The sequence below is a fragment of the Haemaphysalis longicornis genome, unplaced genomic scaffold (assembly GCF_048455015.1).
Source record: "Haemaphysalis longicornis isolate Haplotype H1 unplaced genomic scaffold, Haemaphysalis longicornis Haplotype H1 scaffold_5, whole genome shotgun sequence".
Taxonomy (NCBI): domain Eukaryota; kingdom Metazoa; phylum Arthropoda; class Arachnida; order Ixodida; family Ixodidae; genus Haemaphysalis; species Haemaphysalis longicornis.
This window is the reverse complement of record NW_027526385.1, coordinates 116578343-116597893: the sequence shown is the minus strand read 5'-3', so window position 1 is coordinate 116597893 and position 19551 is coordinate 116578343. Positions and strand designations below refer to the sequence as shown.

Here is a 19551-nt window from a genome sequence, read left to right as displayed (position 1 = left end):
GTTTCACAGTGTATACTCAATAATTAAAGGAAGCTGTTTTTAAGCGCAGTGTCCCCCCTTAAAACTGCTTTTTCCCCGAATGGACCTTTTCAAATTAGCGATCCGCACAATCCTGCGCTGACGGTCGGCCGTTCTCAACCAGTACCTGCTGGAAGCAAGCCCCACAAACACAGCTGTCGAGCTCATTGAGTATTGGCACGACTCTACCGCTCGCTACCCCCGGCTGGCAAATGCTGCACTGCCATTGTTGTGCCTAGCTAATTAAAGCTGTGTTGTCGAGATAACTTTCTCCAAATTGAGATACGTTCCAACGATCGGGCAGGTCTCAAATGAAGACCGCTATGTTGCGCAAGCAGATGATAATGTGTGTAAACAAGGATGAGTGAAGAACTGATTGCCAGCTATTCGTGTATAAAATGTTTCATTTCTGAGAAGTTATCTGTCATCATTAATGATTCATTTCCAAACAAATGCGAAATGTCGGAGAGCGTGTACTGGAAAATCTTGATGTCCCCCGTATTGCCAGCAAGAAATAAACACCAATTTAACGCATTACTACAGTTAAAAAGCTCGTGGTATCCTATCAAATAAACTGGTTGTATTACTTCATACATCTCTAGATTTAATTAACCCGAAAAATTTAACCCGAATGTCGGAATGGTTTCAAAACCTAATTTCTCATTGATTATCAGTACGAAAAATAGCGCCTGATTTTAGATTTGGAAAAAAATATAAAAAATTAAAAGTGAACGACCCTAAGTATACTGGATCCACTTTTGTTTCAGCATAACATTCTTGTGCCATTTGTGCTAAAAACATGTACACACATCTGCCAACACACCTTTTTGTCCCCAAACCGATTTCAGAACATGCTGAGGGACATTCGACGCAACGGGCACATTTATTTTGTTCAAACTTCTTTATTTCGCCGCTCCACCATCACAAGAGCTGGCCACACTTCCTCATTCGAGATAGAACAGCGGTATGGTACAGTAAAATATATGCGTATTTATATTTATATATATATATATATATATATATATATATCTCATATTCACAGGAAAGAACGGGACTCTGGTGATACGCACAGGTTTTCTTACATCTACACATACAGACACATCCACTCCGATGTTCGATACTTCATGAATTGCTGACCCAGCCGCAAACACTGGGCATTGTATTCCTCAGACATGTGCTATCTTGTTTTCCCTCCAAAAACATAAAAGAAGTGTTCGAAATGCACGGAGCCACACTTCCATCTTATTTATTGAAACAATGGCATTATTTGACGTTATGCCAAACATCTCAGTCCTATTAAAAACTGCATCCACGACAGTAAAAAGCTACATACGCATGAAAGAGGAACTTGTGGGTCATTGGCGCCAAAATTTAGCGCAGCCAATGTAGATAACTGTTAAGACACGCTCCTGACCTCTGACAAAAACGTAAAGCAGAAGATTAAAGAATGATTAAAATGATAGTATGCCACTTTGATCAGTTTCGTGCATGTTTGGGTGCACACTGGTCTAATGCAAAACAAAACACGTATAATTGCAGGTATCATCTTTTACCACTTTCTGGTGTCAATGCAATACTATCCTAAAATGGTGTCTCCGTTTTCCGGATGTCACAGTCTATTACAAGTTAACACACAAGAAAGAAAAGCATGGTTAGAGGAGAAAAAATACTGGCACAATAAATGCTTCCAGAATCTCAAACAAACCTTCAAACAATGGCTTTTAAGGGACTACAATGCTGGTGCAAGATATACATAAAACGCAAAAACTTCCATAAACAATTTACAGTCAATTTTTAGTTTTTTTTCATCGTTACTACAAGTATTGTACATTGAATGAGGGTTTATGTCAGAAGTAAACGAGCAAATGGCCACATGAAGGTTATGCATCTACATAAATGTACGTCCTCACGGTAATGCATGGGTGATGTCTCGTTAATGTACGAACAATATTTTTGGCATGGTTTAAGTTCCAGACAATGCAGAAGTTGTAGGTGTGAGAAAGCAAGGTGCAAACGAAATTACATTTGTGTCAGAATAAGATTTGCAAACTTGGTAAGAGTATCTTAGTGTCCTCACAACAGATGTCATTTTTGCTAAGCAGTGCCTTTCTGCGCAAAACTCAGCAATGAATGCATTTTTTTTTTCAGTGCACAGCACAGGCCTATTGTTACTTTTCAAGTACATGAACAGAGTGGACAATCGCAGGGTAAAGTTGTCATGACTAGCTGCGCATTAGCACATTAATCTGCTGTTCCCTCAAAGGCACAGCCTGCAGGCTTGTACGACTGGGTAATTTATCTGTGCTGGGGTAACCATAATGGCCAATTGGTTAGAGATTAAGGGGGGTATATCCACTGAGGACGATAGAAGAAGTAGTTTTAGGCAGAATTTCAGAGTTGAATGAGAGGATTACTTTACGAGTTAGATATTGCACAGCTAACGCGAAACATTTGATAATGACCACTTTCTGCATGGTACAAACTCATGTCTTAGTATCAGTCTTGAAATTCCTATTTATCACTTATCACGTCATGGAAACTTGAGCTCGGGTAGATCCTAAATTGGCAATGTTCAGAAGAACGGTTTGGCCCTGTTCTGATTTTGGTTGCAGAGTTTGGTTTGACGGCCAGTTTCTCCTCATCTTTCAAGTACTTCAAAAAACATTGTCCATTGCACTGCACAACTTAAATGTCAGAAGCTGCAAAGCACGAGCAGCGACACCCAAAACCACGCAAACTGAGGAGCATTCTCCCCGAAATCCTGCCACTAACGTAGGTCATGTGATGGCACTTGAAAAAACCATGATAAGAAATCTTCCCGTTAATATGGCACTGACAAAACTAATGACACTGTCAAGCAAAAAGATATAGCCCATACCGACAAAGACACGACTGTAGAACGTGCGCAACTAACTAGCAGTGAAATAACGGGGCATTAAGAGTCTGTAGGCTGCAAACTGTGAACTTTCTTCCGCACTTTCCTGTGCTTCAATGCTGCAGCCAATTCAAGTTCGGATTGAAGTCCAAAAACATTCGAAACATGTGCGAATGAACATCCAACATATTGCTTTGTGTATTATTAGAAGCAGTTGACAATTTACTCTGCACAAGGCTTCCATGTTGTGAGCATTGAGTTTCTAATGTGTGCAGTCAGTTGTTTGAAAGGTAAAGCAAAGAATGCATAGGCAAGTTAAGCCCTACACTGCCGCAATCTGATATCTCTCCGTACGAGTGCTGCAAATGCTAAAACGAAGGTGCTTGGGCATACAAACGTTTCAGCACAAACTCACCGCTTCTCTTTGAAAGCTATCTACTCTGTAATACTGTCATGAACTTTAAGCAATGAATCTAAATTAGGTTTAGGAGGCTGCTTTGAACAAGCTGAAATCACTTCAGGGAGTTACTCAGCCATGAGTTTGTTTTGCGTTCTTTGACTATATACTACAGCATTGGTTTAAGTCAGAGAAAATTCAGTGTCGGGCTGAGGGTGCAGAATGAAAAGATTTTTTCATTGGAGAAAAAAGACAGACAATGTGTTGTTAGAAGAAACTGCGCAGCTAACTCGCCAAACAGCAGTGCACAGAAAACAAAATCCACTAAGAGGCCTTGCTGAAAAGCGATGCAAAGTTTCACGGTCATTTGTCTCCGGATGACGCATTGATCCCAGTAGGTGATTTCAAGTCAGGCCACTGGTGCACCTGCTATGTACATGGTCACATTCACAAAAAGAATTGTCCACACGAAAACTGCATCTGGTGAAAACATGCGGGAATCACGAATGTATACCCATTTCCCAAAACAATTGTTTACAGTACTTAAAACAGGCGGCTAGCCGTGCTGCGGACATGTTCGGCACAGCACTGATGATAGGCACTTAAGCCGATTATTCCTGTAGAAGTCAGATATCACTACAATAATGCAATAAAAGCAAAAGTTTAGTAGCCAAGAAATGTTACTTTGGTGATTAGTTTTGGTTGCCAACACTGCAAAACCACTTGATGCAGTGTAATGCTCTGAAATCAAGTTTCCTCGAAAATGGTGCAGTGTAGTAAGCTTACGCAGGTAAGGCAAAAACTTTGGAAGAACTAAACACACGAAAGTTACTAGAACCATGAAATCATGGCTGAACATTCCTATCGCACTGACTTAAGTTTATTTCACACTTACCGTTCCCCTTAGGAGAAGACTTTACATGCCCTAATATTATTATTGCACAATGCCGCAAGCTAAGTCATATTTTGAAAAGGTTCTCTTGATGCCAGAGGAGCAGCCATGGGCAAGCTATGCGACCAATTAGTCCTGACCAAAACGTTCCCACCCAAACTTCTGCGCACAATTAAACTGCTTTCAACGGCTCTAGACTGAGACAAGCAGATCGAAATAAAACAGTGCATGAATGCAGAAAGCACTTTGTCACTCTCTCACTTCTCCCCACAATCCCCAAAGGGTCCATCAACAAGCTTCCGTAAAATGCTTGGACCTTTCATCAATCAGCTACTGTCTCACCCAGCATGGTACTAGCAACATGGTAACATGAAACAACAAGCCATCACACTCGAATGACCAACACTGATGCAGCAAGTATCACCACACAGACACACGTAGAGTCCACACACACGTCCAACAGGGTTTATGCAGCAGATCGCTACATCATGCATCTTCGGCACTGCAGTTCAGTTTCTGCACAAAGAGTTCACTTTGTTCTCGTGGGTAACCTCTTTTTTTTATCGTATGCACATATTCACAAGGGCGTCAGCTCGGGATTCTTCCAAACGCTCGAAGGTTGACTGGCGAAAGAAAAAAAGAGCGGAGCGGGAAGAAGAGAGCTGGGGGGACTGTCCTAGATGCCCTGTTCATGCAGTCTCCACAAGGAGTAGCCTGGAGACTGAAGAAGGTCATGGCATATCTGCAATGGAAATGGAAGAGGCAAATTAGAGAAAGGAGGCAAATTCAGAGAGTTTGGGGCATGAAACTGACTAAAATGTGCATGCTTGTAACAGAGATTTTTTCTTTCAGTAGACTGTAATTGTATGGTTGGCTGTAAAAATGGTGATGGGGAACAGTGTAACATCAAGAGAACCCCAACATGAAACTGCCTAAAAACAGCAAGTATTCTGAAGGCCACGCATGAATCACAAGAATTTGAAGAGCCTGAAAAATAAGGATGCAACGAAATTGTGGAAGGAAGTTTCCGAGAAGGACAGCGCAGATTATACTCACTGCAGTTTGAGGAATGCATTCAATGCAATACTACGGCCTGCATGTCACCGGATTTGGTGACCTACGAGGTAATCAACAGCATTTGTGATGAAGGGACCAGCAACAGTAAATGATAAAATTGACAGGCAACCCAGAAAAGTTTGCCTCAAACTGATGTCTCTAGTGCCGCAAGCACAATGGCACATTGGTCGCAAACCGTGGTGGTGTGCATCTGATGGACATATATAATAACTTTTAAAGCATTCAATCACTTGTGCTGCAAACTCCGGCACCAACTAGACAAAGATAATAGATTCCTTCAAAATATCGTCCAGTGAGCATTCGCTTGTCAACATGAATGCATTGCGGATACCCACATCCTGAAGTTAGGTTACTGTAAGTGAACAAGTGCGGCTCGAACGATCGATCCTTGCGGCTCGATCCTTGCGGCTCGATCCTTGCGCTCGGAGAGTTGGCCCTGACCACCACTCCGGTTCAGTGACCGGGTCCGTAAGGGATTGACAGGTTGCCTTAAAGTGTGACGGACGCTTGTCGTTGGGGGTCAGTCACCCATCCTCTCCAATTTACTAGAGGCACCCAGGAACTTGGGAGGGAGCGTGCATGACACATGCTCACACCTGCACTCTCGGGACTCGCCATCGTGTCACCCAAGCAGTGTCCACAAGCCAAGGCAGCCATTTCAGAGGCCAAGGCAGGATTTCTGTTTTCAAAAAATGCGGCGAAACCGAGGCTATCAAGGGGTCAATGATGGGTTTCCGGGAGGTGTGAGGGTGTAAGTAAAATATCCTTTCCCTCAAGTAGAAAGATATTTCAATATCAATGCCTCTTCTTTTTTTTTTACTTGTCATATAGAGGGAGCTAGGTGACAAGTAGTAGCTAATCATATTCGTGAGCTGTTGCCTTTGGGCGTGTGATGCACATGGGCCGGACTCTTGAGGGCTTAAAACCATACACACGAGTCTGTTCCAGTGTTCTGGTCTACTGTAGGGGGGCTGCACCATCACAATGGGTGCAAGCACAATGGCACATTGGTGGCAAACTGTGGTGGTGCATCTGAGGTACATATATAATAACTTTTAAAGCATCGGCTATGCCAAAGAGGGATTGGTCCATTGGAGTCAGTTTCGATGCTGTCTTTCTTTTCTGGCTAACTTGTAAATAGTTGTCATAAAATCCTTTGCATTACAATCAACTGCGTCGTCAAAGCCACCATTCAACGACAACGAGAAGCTCCACACCTGGAATTCGCCAAGCCGTCCCAACCCACGGTAGGCATGCGAGGAGAAGCAGAATAATGAACTGTCACTGGCACGGTCAACACAACGGGTAGCAGAGAAGCAGACGAAGGGCAACAGCGAGCAAAGAAGTCGTCAAAAAGGAGTCAGCGGATTCAGCGCAGTGGTCACTGGCTAGGACGTCGGACGATGATGTTCACTACACCAGAGAGGCAGGCAGTGGTGGATTCGGCATGAGTCCACAAGGACCGTGTCACAAGGACCGGCTGCATACTTCAGCGGCGACAACAGCGAGAACATTCGCAACGGCGGTGGCTACAACAGCGACAAAAGTTGGACACCAGCGAGGTGCATCTTGTTGGAGGGAAAGTGCCCTTTCTCCTTCACCTTGGCGTGGGCACTGCTGTCTCGGTTCGCACGCGGTTCGCACATGTAAACCGAGACACATGGAAGGAGAAAACAATAAGAGACGGAGAGGAAACGGGTGTACTGGAAGAAGGCAGTCTGTCCGTGCCTGGGATGCCGGTCAGCCAGGCAAAAATGGATGCGAAAAAAATTGAGGTTAGAGCCATGGAGGAGCGCCGCCAGACTCTTGAGCTCAAAGTCGGACTAGAAAAATTGCGAGCAAAATGGAAAGAAGAAACCGTTCCGCGAGGCACCAGGGAATTGGAGAGAATTCGTGCCGCGCAGGCGGAGTTGTGTCAGTACTCAAAATGGTTGTCGGTAGAACTACCGAAGTTTGCCTGGTTTGAGTCAGTCAAACACATTTTGGAGGCATACGCTGTCCTGTAGGAATACTGGGGCCAAATTGCATTCCCGCTAATTGCGGAGAAGGTACGGTTCCTGTCAACGCACTTGACATCCTCACAGCATAAAGAGTATGAAGCTATGAGTATGAAGTATGAAGAAGGTCGTGCTAGAGGAGCTTAAGCTCTCGGCAGGAGAACATCGAAGGAGACTCCTAACCTCGGACAAGCTTCCTAGTGAAGGCTGGAGTGTGTTCCCGAATTGCCTGCAAAGATATTGTAACTGCTACATTGTTTGAGAGGGGAGTGAGAACATTTGAGGGGATAGTTGAGTTGTTAGTTGCAGACCAGCTAAAGAACGCCCTATTAGGAGAAGCTCTTCGGTAGGTAACCTTGCAGGAAGGTGAGGGGTTGAAGAATGTGCCAACACTGGCAGCACACTACTGCAAAGTCTTGAGGAGGTGCAGGGAAAAAACAGTGCAGGCAAAAAGCATGAGCAGCAAACTGAGGCCAGCTTAAATCCACAAAAGGGAAAAAAAAGACCCAGAACAATCCAAGTGAGGGGCGGGAGACACACAGCAGCCAGATACACAGCAGGTGTACAGAGAGCACTTCTCATGTGGCTCGACGGGACACAGGAAGGCCAACTGTCCGTACAACTCGAGAAAAACGGCACTGAAGGCACCCAACGCTGTAGGGCACAGCCTCTCTGGACAGGTGAAAACGCAGGAAGGGTTCACTGCACAAAGCAAGGTAAGACCAGTAACACCGGATGCCATTGGGACAGGCATATCAGTGCGATTTTGGACGCAGGCGGGGAAGAAACGGTCAAGCGGGAGAGCAGGGTACCCCCGAGTTCGATTAAATCACATGGAGCCACCGAGTTAGCGTCAGCTTTCGGTCAGAAAGTGCAAGCTAAACTCGCAGTCGTGCCGCTAATGATAAAGCACGACTTGGGCATTGTTCTGGAGACCAGTGAGGTGGTGCCTGTAGCATGCACCCTGACTGACATACTAGTGGCGAAGACTGACTGCTTTCTTTGAGAAGGAGCCTGGGAGACCGCGAAGGAAAAATGGAACATAAAAAGCGGGGCAGAAACAAATACCAGTCAGGCCAGACACTGCAAGGGGGACGAAAAGGCGGAACCAGCGACGGTCGAACCGGATGTAGAAACAGTCAGAGTTATCCCAGATACCAGGAAAGATGACGAAAACTGTACACGGAACATGGAGGACACAGCTGGCAGGGTAGCCGTAGAAAGCAGCGCCTTGGCAGTTTTCGAGGAAGCAGGGTGACGTTGCTTTGCTAGGATGCTTGTAAAATGCCAGAGTAGGGAAGTTCTGCCAACAATCGCAGCCTTAGCAGTGGCAGGAAGCCGGTTCACCAGCATGGCACTAACAAGGTTCACGAGTTCCTGGGAAAAGCCGACAGGCTTTTGGGATCACTTGAAGGAGCCATGAAGAGAAAATACAACTTCGTGTAATTTGAAAGAACTAGGATTCAGTATCTCACTCAGCTTCATTACAGCCACAAAAGATGTTTTTTTAACAAAAAGAAAGCAAGAAGTATTTAAAAACTTACAAATTTTGTGCCACAGTGACGTGCTATGAGCAAGAATGACGTCACACAGGCCAACAATATAACATAATTTTCAGTGCGTTAGCAGTCAAGTGACGCGTTCGAATGGAACTAGAGGCCCCATTACAGACGTCCAGTCATGTGTCGTCGCGACAGGTCAGTTAGGCGGCCGCCAATCGCACAAACAAGGTTCCGTGACGTCATAGTAAAGTTGCACGAAATTAGCTAGGGGGTCGCGACTGCTTCACACCTTTTCCTTCATATCTCCGTTATTTGTTCGAAGATTGTGATGACATTGGTATCGTTGTTATCGAGACTAAGCAATCTTTCTAATAAACCTAACTTGTATTTTGTCTTCATGGCTCCTTTAAATGCCACCACTCACAGCAACTCTTCCTTGCCTCAAACTGAAGTCCTGAGTCGATTAAGTTCTGGTGTCATCTCCGAATTCTTGCGCAGTCAGAGCCTGTTACTCTTGGACGATTGTGCAATACTTGCACATTTTACCTTGGGCAACCGACCAGTCGTGATGCACTGCAGCAGAGCTGTGCACATGCCTTCTAGGTGCTCAACAACAGGACTCAGCTTTTCAGCCAAAGGACGTCGTCATCACCTCAGCGGCCACATTACTGCGAACACTGACAAGGGACGAATCTAATCCGGAACCAACTCAGGACTGCACCTGTGACGACGGCCAAGGAAATCACAGCCCACAGCTCAAGCTGCGAATGAGAGTTAAAAAGTGTACTCTTCGGGCTGATAAACAATGTCATGACTCCCGAACATGCGAAGTAGCTTCTGTTTTCTCACAAAAACATGAAAAATAGAGGCATGTAAAAAAAATTGATTCAGCTTTTTTTCCCAAGTTTGATTTGATATGCGATTCGAAAGTTACTATTCGGCATTCGCACGCTCCTACTAAAAACATTCCAGCCCCAATCTGCTAGTGTTGCCAGCAGCCCAATGTCATGGTGTTCATCTAGGAGGAGGCTGTCGTGTTGTTCTGTGTACTTGCACTCAAGTTATTGCCAGGGAGGGACCTTTAACAGGGCCAAACAGTGCTCCCATTCTACTTCATGACCGAGATTCTGCCTCTGGTCCTGCCCCTTTGCCGTCTGGCCTCTGTTGGCCCCCTCATTCAATCTGGATATTGCTGCACCCTTCGTTTTCTTTAAGACGTGTTACCTGGTGGCAGGGAGAGGATGTTGTACTATACAAAAGAAGCGTGGCTCTTATGAGCAGGAGACAAAACCATTGCTCCTTGGGTGTTAAAACTTTTTGCTAACATTATCGTTGCACCGATGAGATTATCATCGGTGCCCGTTATCACGTCAGCAGCTCTAGCTCAAGCTGCTTTGTCTTCCTCTCACCGCCATATGCAAAACTGGGATGTCGCGGCACTTCGTCTTCCTTTATTTTACATTTTGGTGCGGACAAACCCGGGAAGAATGACCTCGTGCCATTTAGGGTCATCGAATGTGGCCTATTAGAAGGAGAACCCCTCGATGCCAGCGATGGACCGTTGTGATGGACGGAGTCACGGTGGTGCTACCCTAGCTGACTGACACGATGGGCAGACAAGACGACAATGCACCCTCCCCTCCGACGATTAATTAATGGGTCTATGCAGAGATTCTGAAAGGTTGAGGAGAATGCCGCAGACATCGCGCAATGAAAGATGTGCTACCTTTTTCAGCACGAACAGAGTACCAGTCCGTCTATGATGCACCTTCATCAAAAGAGAACAAGAGAGGATAATCGTTCAAAGACTGTGCACAGACACAGAAGCAACATTAGGCTTGTCTCTAATGAGTGGTGATGTTAGTGATATATTGGCGAGCTCTCTGCGCCAGCTACGGGAAACTGAAGTTGAATTGAGATTGTTGTATGAGGAAATCAGTTTATAGACACTGACCACTTAGAAGAGGAATTTGCCACCAACGTTGAATATGCAGATGAAATTATGCATGTCACGATCCAATTATACTACCGATTGAAAGACAAAAAACCTGAAACCATCGGAAGGTCCCATGTTATTGACAATTTGCATTTATAGACAAGCTTCAGGGAGTCTTTGTTTAAACTGACAGAAAAATGCAACGAGCCACATGATTTTGAAACTCGTGATCAGCCAACCTTCTTTCAAGAACATCACCTCAGCGAGACTTCTTACCTCAAGGGGAATATCAGAATATGCCACCTTCATTGGCTACTTTTGAACTTCAAGCTGAAGGTGCATTACATTCGTGTTAATTTGAAGAGTTTGCCGATATTATCGCGAGCAAGATAGGCTGCCCTTTGACCCCATGATATCGGCAGAAGCTGAGCATAGTGAATGTCTTCAGCACGAGGCCATGAATGTTCCACCAGCAATGTTGAAAGGGTAGGATGAGACGTACATATTATCAATCTACAGACATGATACTGAGGAGCAGCATCAAGACGTTTTGTAAGAAATGCAAAGATTGTCACGGCACGTACTCGCCAATGCATTCTCAAGAAAACAGTATGTGGCAGACACCATTCGAAGATCAAGGCACCTGACAACAACGATCTAATTATTAGGGCCCAGAGCTTGAGAAAGAAGCGGAAGCCTCCAACACACTGTTTTGAGACCGCAGTGAAAAAACCTGAATTCACATCAGAGTTCAAAAATGTCGAAGACAACCAGTGAATTTTAACCTGGCTATGTCTACTGCACAGACACTATTGGGGTGTGATTGGAAGACGGAGTCTGGCCGTTTCACCTTCCAACTGTCTCACCGGATGGACAAGAACGAACTTACTGAACATGCTGGACATGGACTGACCAGGGCTTCTTTGTGGCCGGGGGAGGCGTTAAAACTTTTTATTAACAACCTCGCTGCGCCAATGAAATTATCAGCATCGGTGACCATTATCAAGTTAGCAGTTCTTGCTCAAGCTGCTTTGTCTTTCACAAATCACAGTATATTTAATTAGAACCACCAACGTGTCACTGGGGCATCATGGAACTTGATCTGTCCTGTTATTTTACATTGGTCTCAGGAAATAGTTCCCAACAAATGGAGCCATTGGACAACTCAGCCTCTCTTTCTCTTGCTTCCACAACACAGGGACTATATCGAGATCCCAGAGCCAGCTGATTTGATATCGAGAGACTTTACAGCCAATACCAAAGGTCTGGCAATCGAAAAGTCATTACATCTCTCAGCCTAACTTGAATATCAATAGATGCACGAGTCAAGGAGTCCAAAGAGCAAAAAGACGAGTCTGATCCCTTAGACTCGTCAGATTTCTTGAGCTTTTACTCGACGCGCCTCAGAACCATAGTCTACACTTACTGGCATGCCATCGCTGCTGTCAGCCGCCCGGCGTCGCCGGCGTCTGCGGTCGTCCTCTCGCGCCGTCGGCCACGCCGCCCGACTCGAGACGTCCTCCCCGTACCCCGCAGCGGAGCGGCGTCGCTGGCAGCCGCAGTGCCTCGCCGCGCAGGCGGCGTCCGACACGAGCAGCGGCGGCGGCGGAGAGGGCGACGAGGGACGCCGCTGGGCGGCGTGGGGGGCCCCGTGTCAGACGTGCGCCAGCGTCACCTGCACTTCCGAGTGTCCCGAGGGCAGCACCAGAGTGCGCGCATTGTGTCCCGACACCGACACTATCACCGTGTCCTGGTTGATGACCTGCGAGGTGTCCGTCGTCTGCACAATGGTCACCGTGTTCACGTCGTGGTTCTTGCGCAGCAGCTGTGGGTCCGGCGCCCGCCCCGAGGAGGAGGAGTGCCCGCCGCCCAGCGGAGGGGGGCTGGGCGTGTCCCGGTTGGACGTCGTCGAGGCCGACGACAGGCTGCCGCCGTTAACCCTGCGGCGGAAGGGGACACGATGCCTTTGGAAGTCGAATGGGCAGGAAAAAAGGGGCTGCTATTCAGCAGCACACAATGTGTGGAATTGTATTTAAATGCAGTGGCAGGTCTGTGCCATTTTGTACACTGTCCATACCACTCTGCACTGTGCTGCACGCTGAATGAATCATTTGAAATCCATTCCGATGCACCTCATTACGCTGACCGGGCACTGAAAACCGACTGGGGAACGTAGCAGCCACTTAATTTGCACACCACATTCAATGGAGAACAATTTAGCTAGGCACATACGAATGATTGATATTATAAAGAAATGGTAGCAATATCTCCGCATGAATGATACGGAACGTGTAACGGTAAAGCTGTGCTTCACACTCGCAATCTCCGGAAGCTTGGCTCTTTCTTACACAAAGTGAGTGGCCTGACCCATGAGTGTGCTCCATTGTAAGCAGTAAAACCTCGTGCGTCATTCCTAGCAAACACCTCATAGCAGCGAGCAATAAATGAAGGTACGTGCGCAGTGCTAGTATCAAAAAGTACAGGCACATCAGGCATCCTAGTGGGTCGCAATCTGACAACGTTAACTGAACAAATGCGCGTGCTATAACAATTGCCTTTTATTAGGAAATCACAGCTCAATGGAGTGCAGTAGTGATCCAGTGTGAAATATATCCCGCAAACTGCCGTGCTTAACGCCTTTTATAAGTTCCTCGACAGTATAAAGCTTGAACTGCAACCCGTTTACAGCTACTTGCGGGTACTTTTGAAAACAATGAATACTCATGCTTCTGTGTTTACAACCGGACCCATTGTATTTAGACCCTGAGAAGCTCCCTCACTCCTCCAAGACTGGCTGCACTGACCCACTCACATGCAGTGGTGGCTCACGAATTTGTATCATCCGCAATAGCCAGAAAAATTTGTACAGTAAAATCTCGCTACACAAGACACTCATTGGAAGCAGGGAACATGTCTCTTGTAACCAAGTCCTCTTTAAAATGGGAATTCTAAAAACACTGCCGACTAGGCCACTTTGTTATACACCAGCATCTAAGTGCATTTAGACGGGTGAACAAGAAATTGCTCAGTATGGCTGAAAGAAATCACTCGCAGCAGTTTTTGTGGCTGAGGATTGTGTTCGCTTCCTTCTCAACTTCTACAAGTAATGCACTTCACTCTGAAGCCTTCCCGTTGCTCACAATACTGTTAAAGTGCTCTTAGTTGTTCATCAACCTCACGTGCAGACACCCTCTGCCCTGCAATATTCTCATTGTCCTTTTCCTCTGGTTCATCCTATATGGCACCACTTTTTTTTGTGCGAGGGTCACATGATCTCTAAGCTTTTCGGAGCACACAAGGTCCCCATCTGCAGACACAAATGCCTAAAAAAATAAAAAATTCCGGAGCCTCTGCAGTCTCTTGAATGTAGGCCCATGCTTGCAAAGGCAGTTTTTCATAGGACCTGCAATATAAGGCTCTTCTACTATCATGTTTCTTCTAAATACATACTGAAGAATTTACTCTAGGGAGATATAAAAAATTGCCCTTACTAGTAAGTACCAGTGCATCCTGTAATCATGCCTCTTGTATGCAATGCTGCTAATATGGCAAGCATAGGAAGACCAAGCAAACCATTTCCAAATGTCGCTTATAAACGCATGTCTCTTGTAACAGTGCCTCTGTAATGAGGGCTTACTGTATAATGACAAACAGTAATGTATGCGACATAATGTAAACTGTCCAGAATGCCCTTAAAATCCCTATCGCCGCAAAGTTTGCATCGGCCACTACAATATCATTGCACTGTACACTAACAGGGTATTATTGAAACTACTCTCACAATGCTCGCACATCCCATGGCCGGTCTTTCAGAAACGAGGTTTTTTCCGTCCCATAATCACTCGAATTCACAAATTATGCAGCAAGATCCATCTGCATGTGCCAACTGGTGATGATGATAGCATATAGCAGCTGAGCAACATTATTATTGAACGTTAGGCACACGAGCTCTTGCAAGCAGTGGGCACTTCATACACCCCATGCTTCTCTGATAGGGTGTATGAAGTGACTCTAGAGGTGCACTATCATGCCAGTGTAAGAACTGCACGCTTTGAAGCTGAGATACAAACTGCAGCCCCTGGTGTGAGAGACAGACGTAATAGCAGGACAGTGGGTAAAAGAACACTAAACGAACGACAAAAACCTAAATATGCAACTGCTTTAAAATGAAAAGCGAAAACCTCAGGATGCCACGACCGTATCTGCCATGTTCATTTTGTGTTTCTTCCCGAACCTCACAAAATGGCTTGTGGTGAGAGCAGAAATTGAAGGAGCACATTGTTGGTTTTAATCGACGAGATTTAGGGGAATCCTCATGGTGGAGTGAATTTCTGTGAAGAAGCTCCACTCCGCACATGGTTGGTGCGTAGCTCAGAAAGCAAGCATATTTATCTGTATTTTTTTATTTAATGACAAAAAGATTTAGTTATATGCCAGTGCAGAGAAGAAGAAGAAGAAACATTTGTTTGAGAGCAGAGTTAGCCGACGATGGTGGCCGCTGTTTTGGCGGCAACCGCAGCCGCAGCCGCCTGAGTGGCCAGTGAAGCTTCAGCCTCCAGCACAACGCCTCCTCCCACTCCTCACATGTGGTTATTTTCGGATAGGGATCTCAGGGGCATCCCCACATAAGGTGCTGAAGGATGCCGAAGGCCTGGCAGGCTGTGTAGTTAGGTGAAGGGTATAGGGCTGGCTGAATTAGGTGTAATTTAGCGGGGCTGGGAAATGTGTTTGTTTACAAAAGATGCCTTGTGTGTTCTTGGTGGATGTTGAGTTTTTACGTGTGCCGGGGGTAGACACGGCGAGAGAGGTGGTAATGGGTGGCAATTTCGTTGTACGTGATCATCCGGTCTCTAGCGGATCTGGCGCCATGGTAGGGGAACGACCCCGGCTTGGATGGCGAGTTCTCGAGCCATACTGTGGCAGCTTCATTCCCCTCCAGGCCAGCGTGCGCCACAGCCCAGATGATTTCTACGGGGGACGTTGGGGGTGCTTGTTGGAGAATTTTGAGTGCCTGAGGCGAAATGAAGCCGAAGGCGAAATTTTGAACTGCCGTTTTAGAATCGGTGATGATTGTGGAGGGGATCGGCTTTTGCGTAAGCGCTAATGCTACCGGCGCCTCTTTTGCCGTGGCTGGGTTGGTGGTGCGAATGGTCAGGAAGTTGCACTGGACCTGATTGGATGGGCAATGGGAGACGGTTGAGAAGGTACCATGCGGCCGATATTCCGTTGTGTCGATGTAATGGACGTCAAGTTTGTCGCAGTATTGTTTATGTAATGCTTGCGCACATTGCGAACGCCTTTTGTGTTAAATTGTGGGTGCATGTTTCTGAGTATAGGCTTGATAATTAAGTTAGAATGGATGTCGTGAGGGAGTGTGGTTTTGTCTTCTGGGGGTTCTAGAGGGGAGATTCGTAGCCTCTTGAGAATATGAGCGCCAGAGGCAGCTTTCGAGAGTCTCGTAATCTTGATTCATGAGATGAGCCTTAATGAGTTCTTCCGCGGACATCACTGGAAACAGCTGGCATTGCATGAGAAGCCCACTGTAAAATGGAACTTTGCCGCCAAATGTTTGCATGCATTGCGAAAGCGCACAGCAAACTATCCTACAGCAGGTCTGCCATAACGTAATGCCAAGTTTCCCGAGTGCTCATCACAACCCAAGAATGCAATTGTTTGTCGGAAATGACTGTTTTTGAATTGTATTTCCTTTACTTTTTTACTTGGGTGGATGTGGGGTCATTGTTCTGTCTAGCGTTTTATGTATGTGGTAAATGAGTGCTTAACATCGAATCAGCATGTTCAATCTTATTTTTTTATGATATAATTGTCTTACTGTTGACATTACTTGGCGGGTTATTGCAACTACGTTTTGCCAAAAAAGTTGCATCATCCTATTATGCCCTTTTTATAACTGTACGTAGAAGCATTGTTATTGAGCTGTGAATTTGGCTTCCTGGATCCGTCAAGTTGCAATAACCTGTAATAACAGCTTGCTTGCCAAAGAGTTGATTGTTGATTGTAGGGTTTAACGCGCCGACGCAACGCAGGTGATGAGGTGCACCGTAGTGGAGGGCTCTGGATTAATTTTGACCACCTGGGGATCTTTAACGTGCTTTTCGCCTCCATCAAAAAAGCGGCCGCCGCGGCCGGGAATCGAACCTACCAGATTTACTCGCGTAATGATCGCACTTTTTTTTTTCCCCAAAAATATGATGCAAATTTAGGTGGTTTCATTCATTACGCGGGGTGAATTTTTCGCGAAAAAAGTTTCAGCGCGGAAAACGCAAGCAAGTTGCAGCTCAGAAATTTTACGATATGTCTCCTGAACATAATAAACATAATAAATAAAAGCATGATAAATACCCCACGGACCGCCGCCAGCCGCGTAGCAAAATGATGCAAAATGCAGTGTTTTCATGAATTATGGAACACGCCAGAACAAGTTTGCTGCGAGGTGAGGATGGGTCAACCAATAAGTAGCTGCTGTTGTCACAGTGCGGTACATCAAAACTGCAGACACGGCTGCAGACGCAGCAAGCTGGCGTGTTTCATTTTTTTTCTGTCTTGTTAGAACATTATGTGCATTTAGTGAGAGTTTCATCCGCACCAATAATGAAGTCATGCTAGCCGATATCACTAATACTGGAAAGTCTGTGGCAATAATGTAACCACGTCCACTTCGGAAAAATAGAAAACATAGCTAAGCACGACCACCACCAGCTAGACTTGACGCACATACGACATATTGCTGTGGCAAGCTCAGGGTGCGATCATTGTGCAGGAAATAAAAAAAGTTGTATTTTGACAATGAACTTCAGGGGTGCGATCATTACGCCAGTGCAATCATTATGCGAGTAAGTATGGTACATCCTCGCGCTCAGCAGCAGAGTTGTCTCAGCCACTGGACCACCGCAGCGGGTGCATGAGTTACCAGAGGATAGTTCTTTCAACCTGAGCAAAGTTCTATTTTGCCTTTGTGGCCCGTTGATGTCCGACAGCAGCACTGACCCGTGCACGGTGGCGTTGAAGCTCCGGTGCACCGTGGCCGCGGTCTGTGCCCCGTGGGCCGCAGAGGAGGAAGCGGCGGCGGCGTCGTCTTGGGAGAGCGTGCTGAGGGTGAGCGAGGGGTTGCGGCTGTGCAGCGGCTGGTCGTCGTCCGTGGCCGCGGGCGTGGCTGCGGGGCTCACAGTGGCCAGGGTGTCCTGGCTGCACGAGGCGTTGCCGCCCACGCACGAGCGCAGGATGCCCCCGCCCGCCGAGCTGGTGCGTGAACGGTAGCTGGGAGGCCGGCTCGGCTCCCGGTCCACCGCGGAAGGGAACGACAGAGGAGGCCTGCACGGGCACAAAGGCAGAATATAGTATATAACAGGCGGAACAGCTCATTGTGGATGGCACGGGCAAGCAGCTATGTTTATTTAGTTATTTATTTACAGGTACCCTCAGGCCCAAAGCATTATAGAGGGGAGTAGGTTTTAACATTCTCGAACAAGTACAGCTTACAGTGCCCATCAAGCAATCATACAAAAAGGAGAAATTGCGCAAGAGCACATCAAAAGTTCAGAAATTCTGTGCACAAAGGGTCAATGACTACAAGAAGAAGCCAACATTGCTTTTTACACGAAAGATCAAGCCAATACAAGAGGAAATTAGTATTCATTCATGGCTATTGGAGTGGTTTTGATTACCAATAACTGATCATAAAGCATCATTGTTTACGACAGTCATGGTTACTGCCGGAGGGCTGTTCCAGTCATGTGATGTTCGTGGAATGAATGAACATGCGTATGAACACGTGTGACTCATAGGGATGTCAACTTTGTGGATGTGATCACAACGTGATGATACGTAGCTTGGTGGAGAAATTAGGTTATTGCTTAATTGTTTAATGTCGGATTATAAAATATTTTCCAATAATGTGGAATATAAAATATATTATGTCACAATGAAAGCCAACCTGAACTACAAGGCTTCTAGGCTGCAACAACCAAGGAGAAGAGGGTGGCGACACAAGATGAATGAAGAGATAGCGGCTACGAATTCATTCCGCTGATGCACAGTGAAATGCTGATCACAGTTTCCTCTCCCGCAACAGATGCGACTAGTTTAGCCCAGGCCAAGCGCTTGTGATGTTATCTGGCTGCCCTAGGAGGCAACCCTTCCTCTCATGTCAGGCTTACTTCATGCTGCAGGGCAAGAAACCAAAAGAAAAAATTCTTTGCAATTCCATGTGTCACTTCAGCTTGGCACAGAAGGCCTTGCTGCATGAAATATATCACGTTCACGTGTACTCAAAGGCCTGATTATCAACTGGTCCTGGGTTCAAGCCCGCGCCCATCCAGTGCTCTACCTCGCATTTGAAAGACATGAGGAGCCTCGGTAGTTTGTGTTCACAGACATGAAAAATGCATGCAACCATAACCGAATAACTAAAACAGACCAGATAATGCTGAGAACGTACTATTTGATTTGATAAATTGAAGCTGAGTGAAAACTTGTGCTCCACAGAGATGCCCTGGATTTTGGTGGTATTGATTGATTATGAGGTTTAACACGCCGACACTACACAGGCAATGAGGTGCGCCGTAGTGGGGGGCACCAGATTAATTTTTAAAGATCCCCACATGGGGATCTTTAACGTGTGCCAAAATCTCAAACATGTCGCCGTTTTCCCTTTTCACCTCCATCAGAAACGCAGCCACCACAGCCGGGAATCGCACCTGCATCCACGGGGATTATTGAAGTACACCATATCGATGGGCACACGGAAATTCAAATAACGCTTTGTGACCGTTGCGATATGGAAAACAAATGTAATTTACGAAATGGTCTGTGGACCTTAGCACTAGCTTTCGTGCTG

General features: G+C 46.1%; 1 protein-coding gene across 1 annotated transcript in view; it reads right to left on the bottom strand.

Annotated features, from left to right (window-relative positions):
- Positions 1 to 1248: 1248 nt before the first annotated feature.
- LOC144138697 (uncharacterized) overlaps positions 1249 to 19551 on the bottom strand; it is a 218673-nt gene continuing 200370 nt past the window's right edge. Inside the window, exons 4-6 of the mRNA XM_077671099.1 lie at positions 17703 to 18026; positions 12121 to 12634; positions 1249 to 4924 (exon numbers count right to left, since the gene is read on the bottom strand). Coding sequence (XP_077527225.1) covers positions 12349 to 12634; positions 17703 to 18026 — 610 coding nt within the window. The 3' untranslated portion in view covers positions 1249 to 4924; positions 12121 to 12348. The remainder of the gene's footprint in view (positions 4925 to 12120; positions 12635 to 17702; positions 18027 to 19551) is intronic.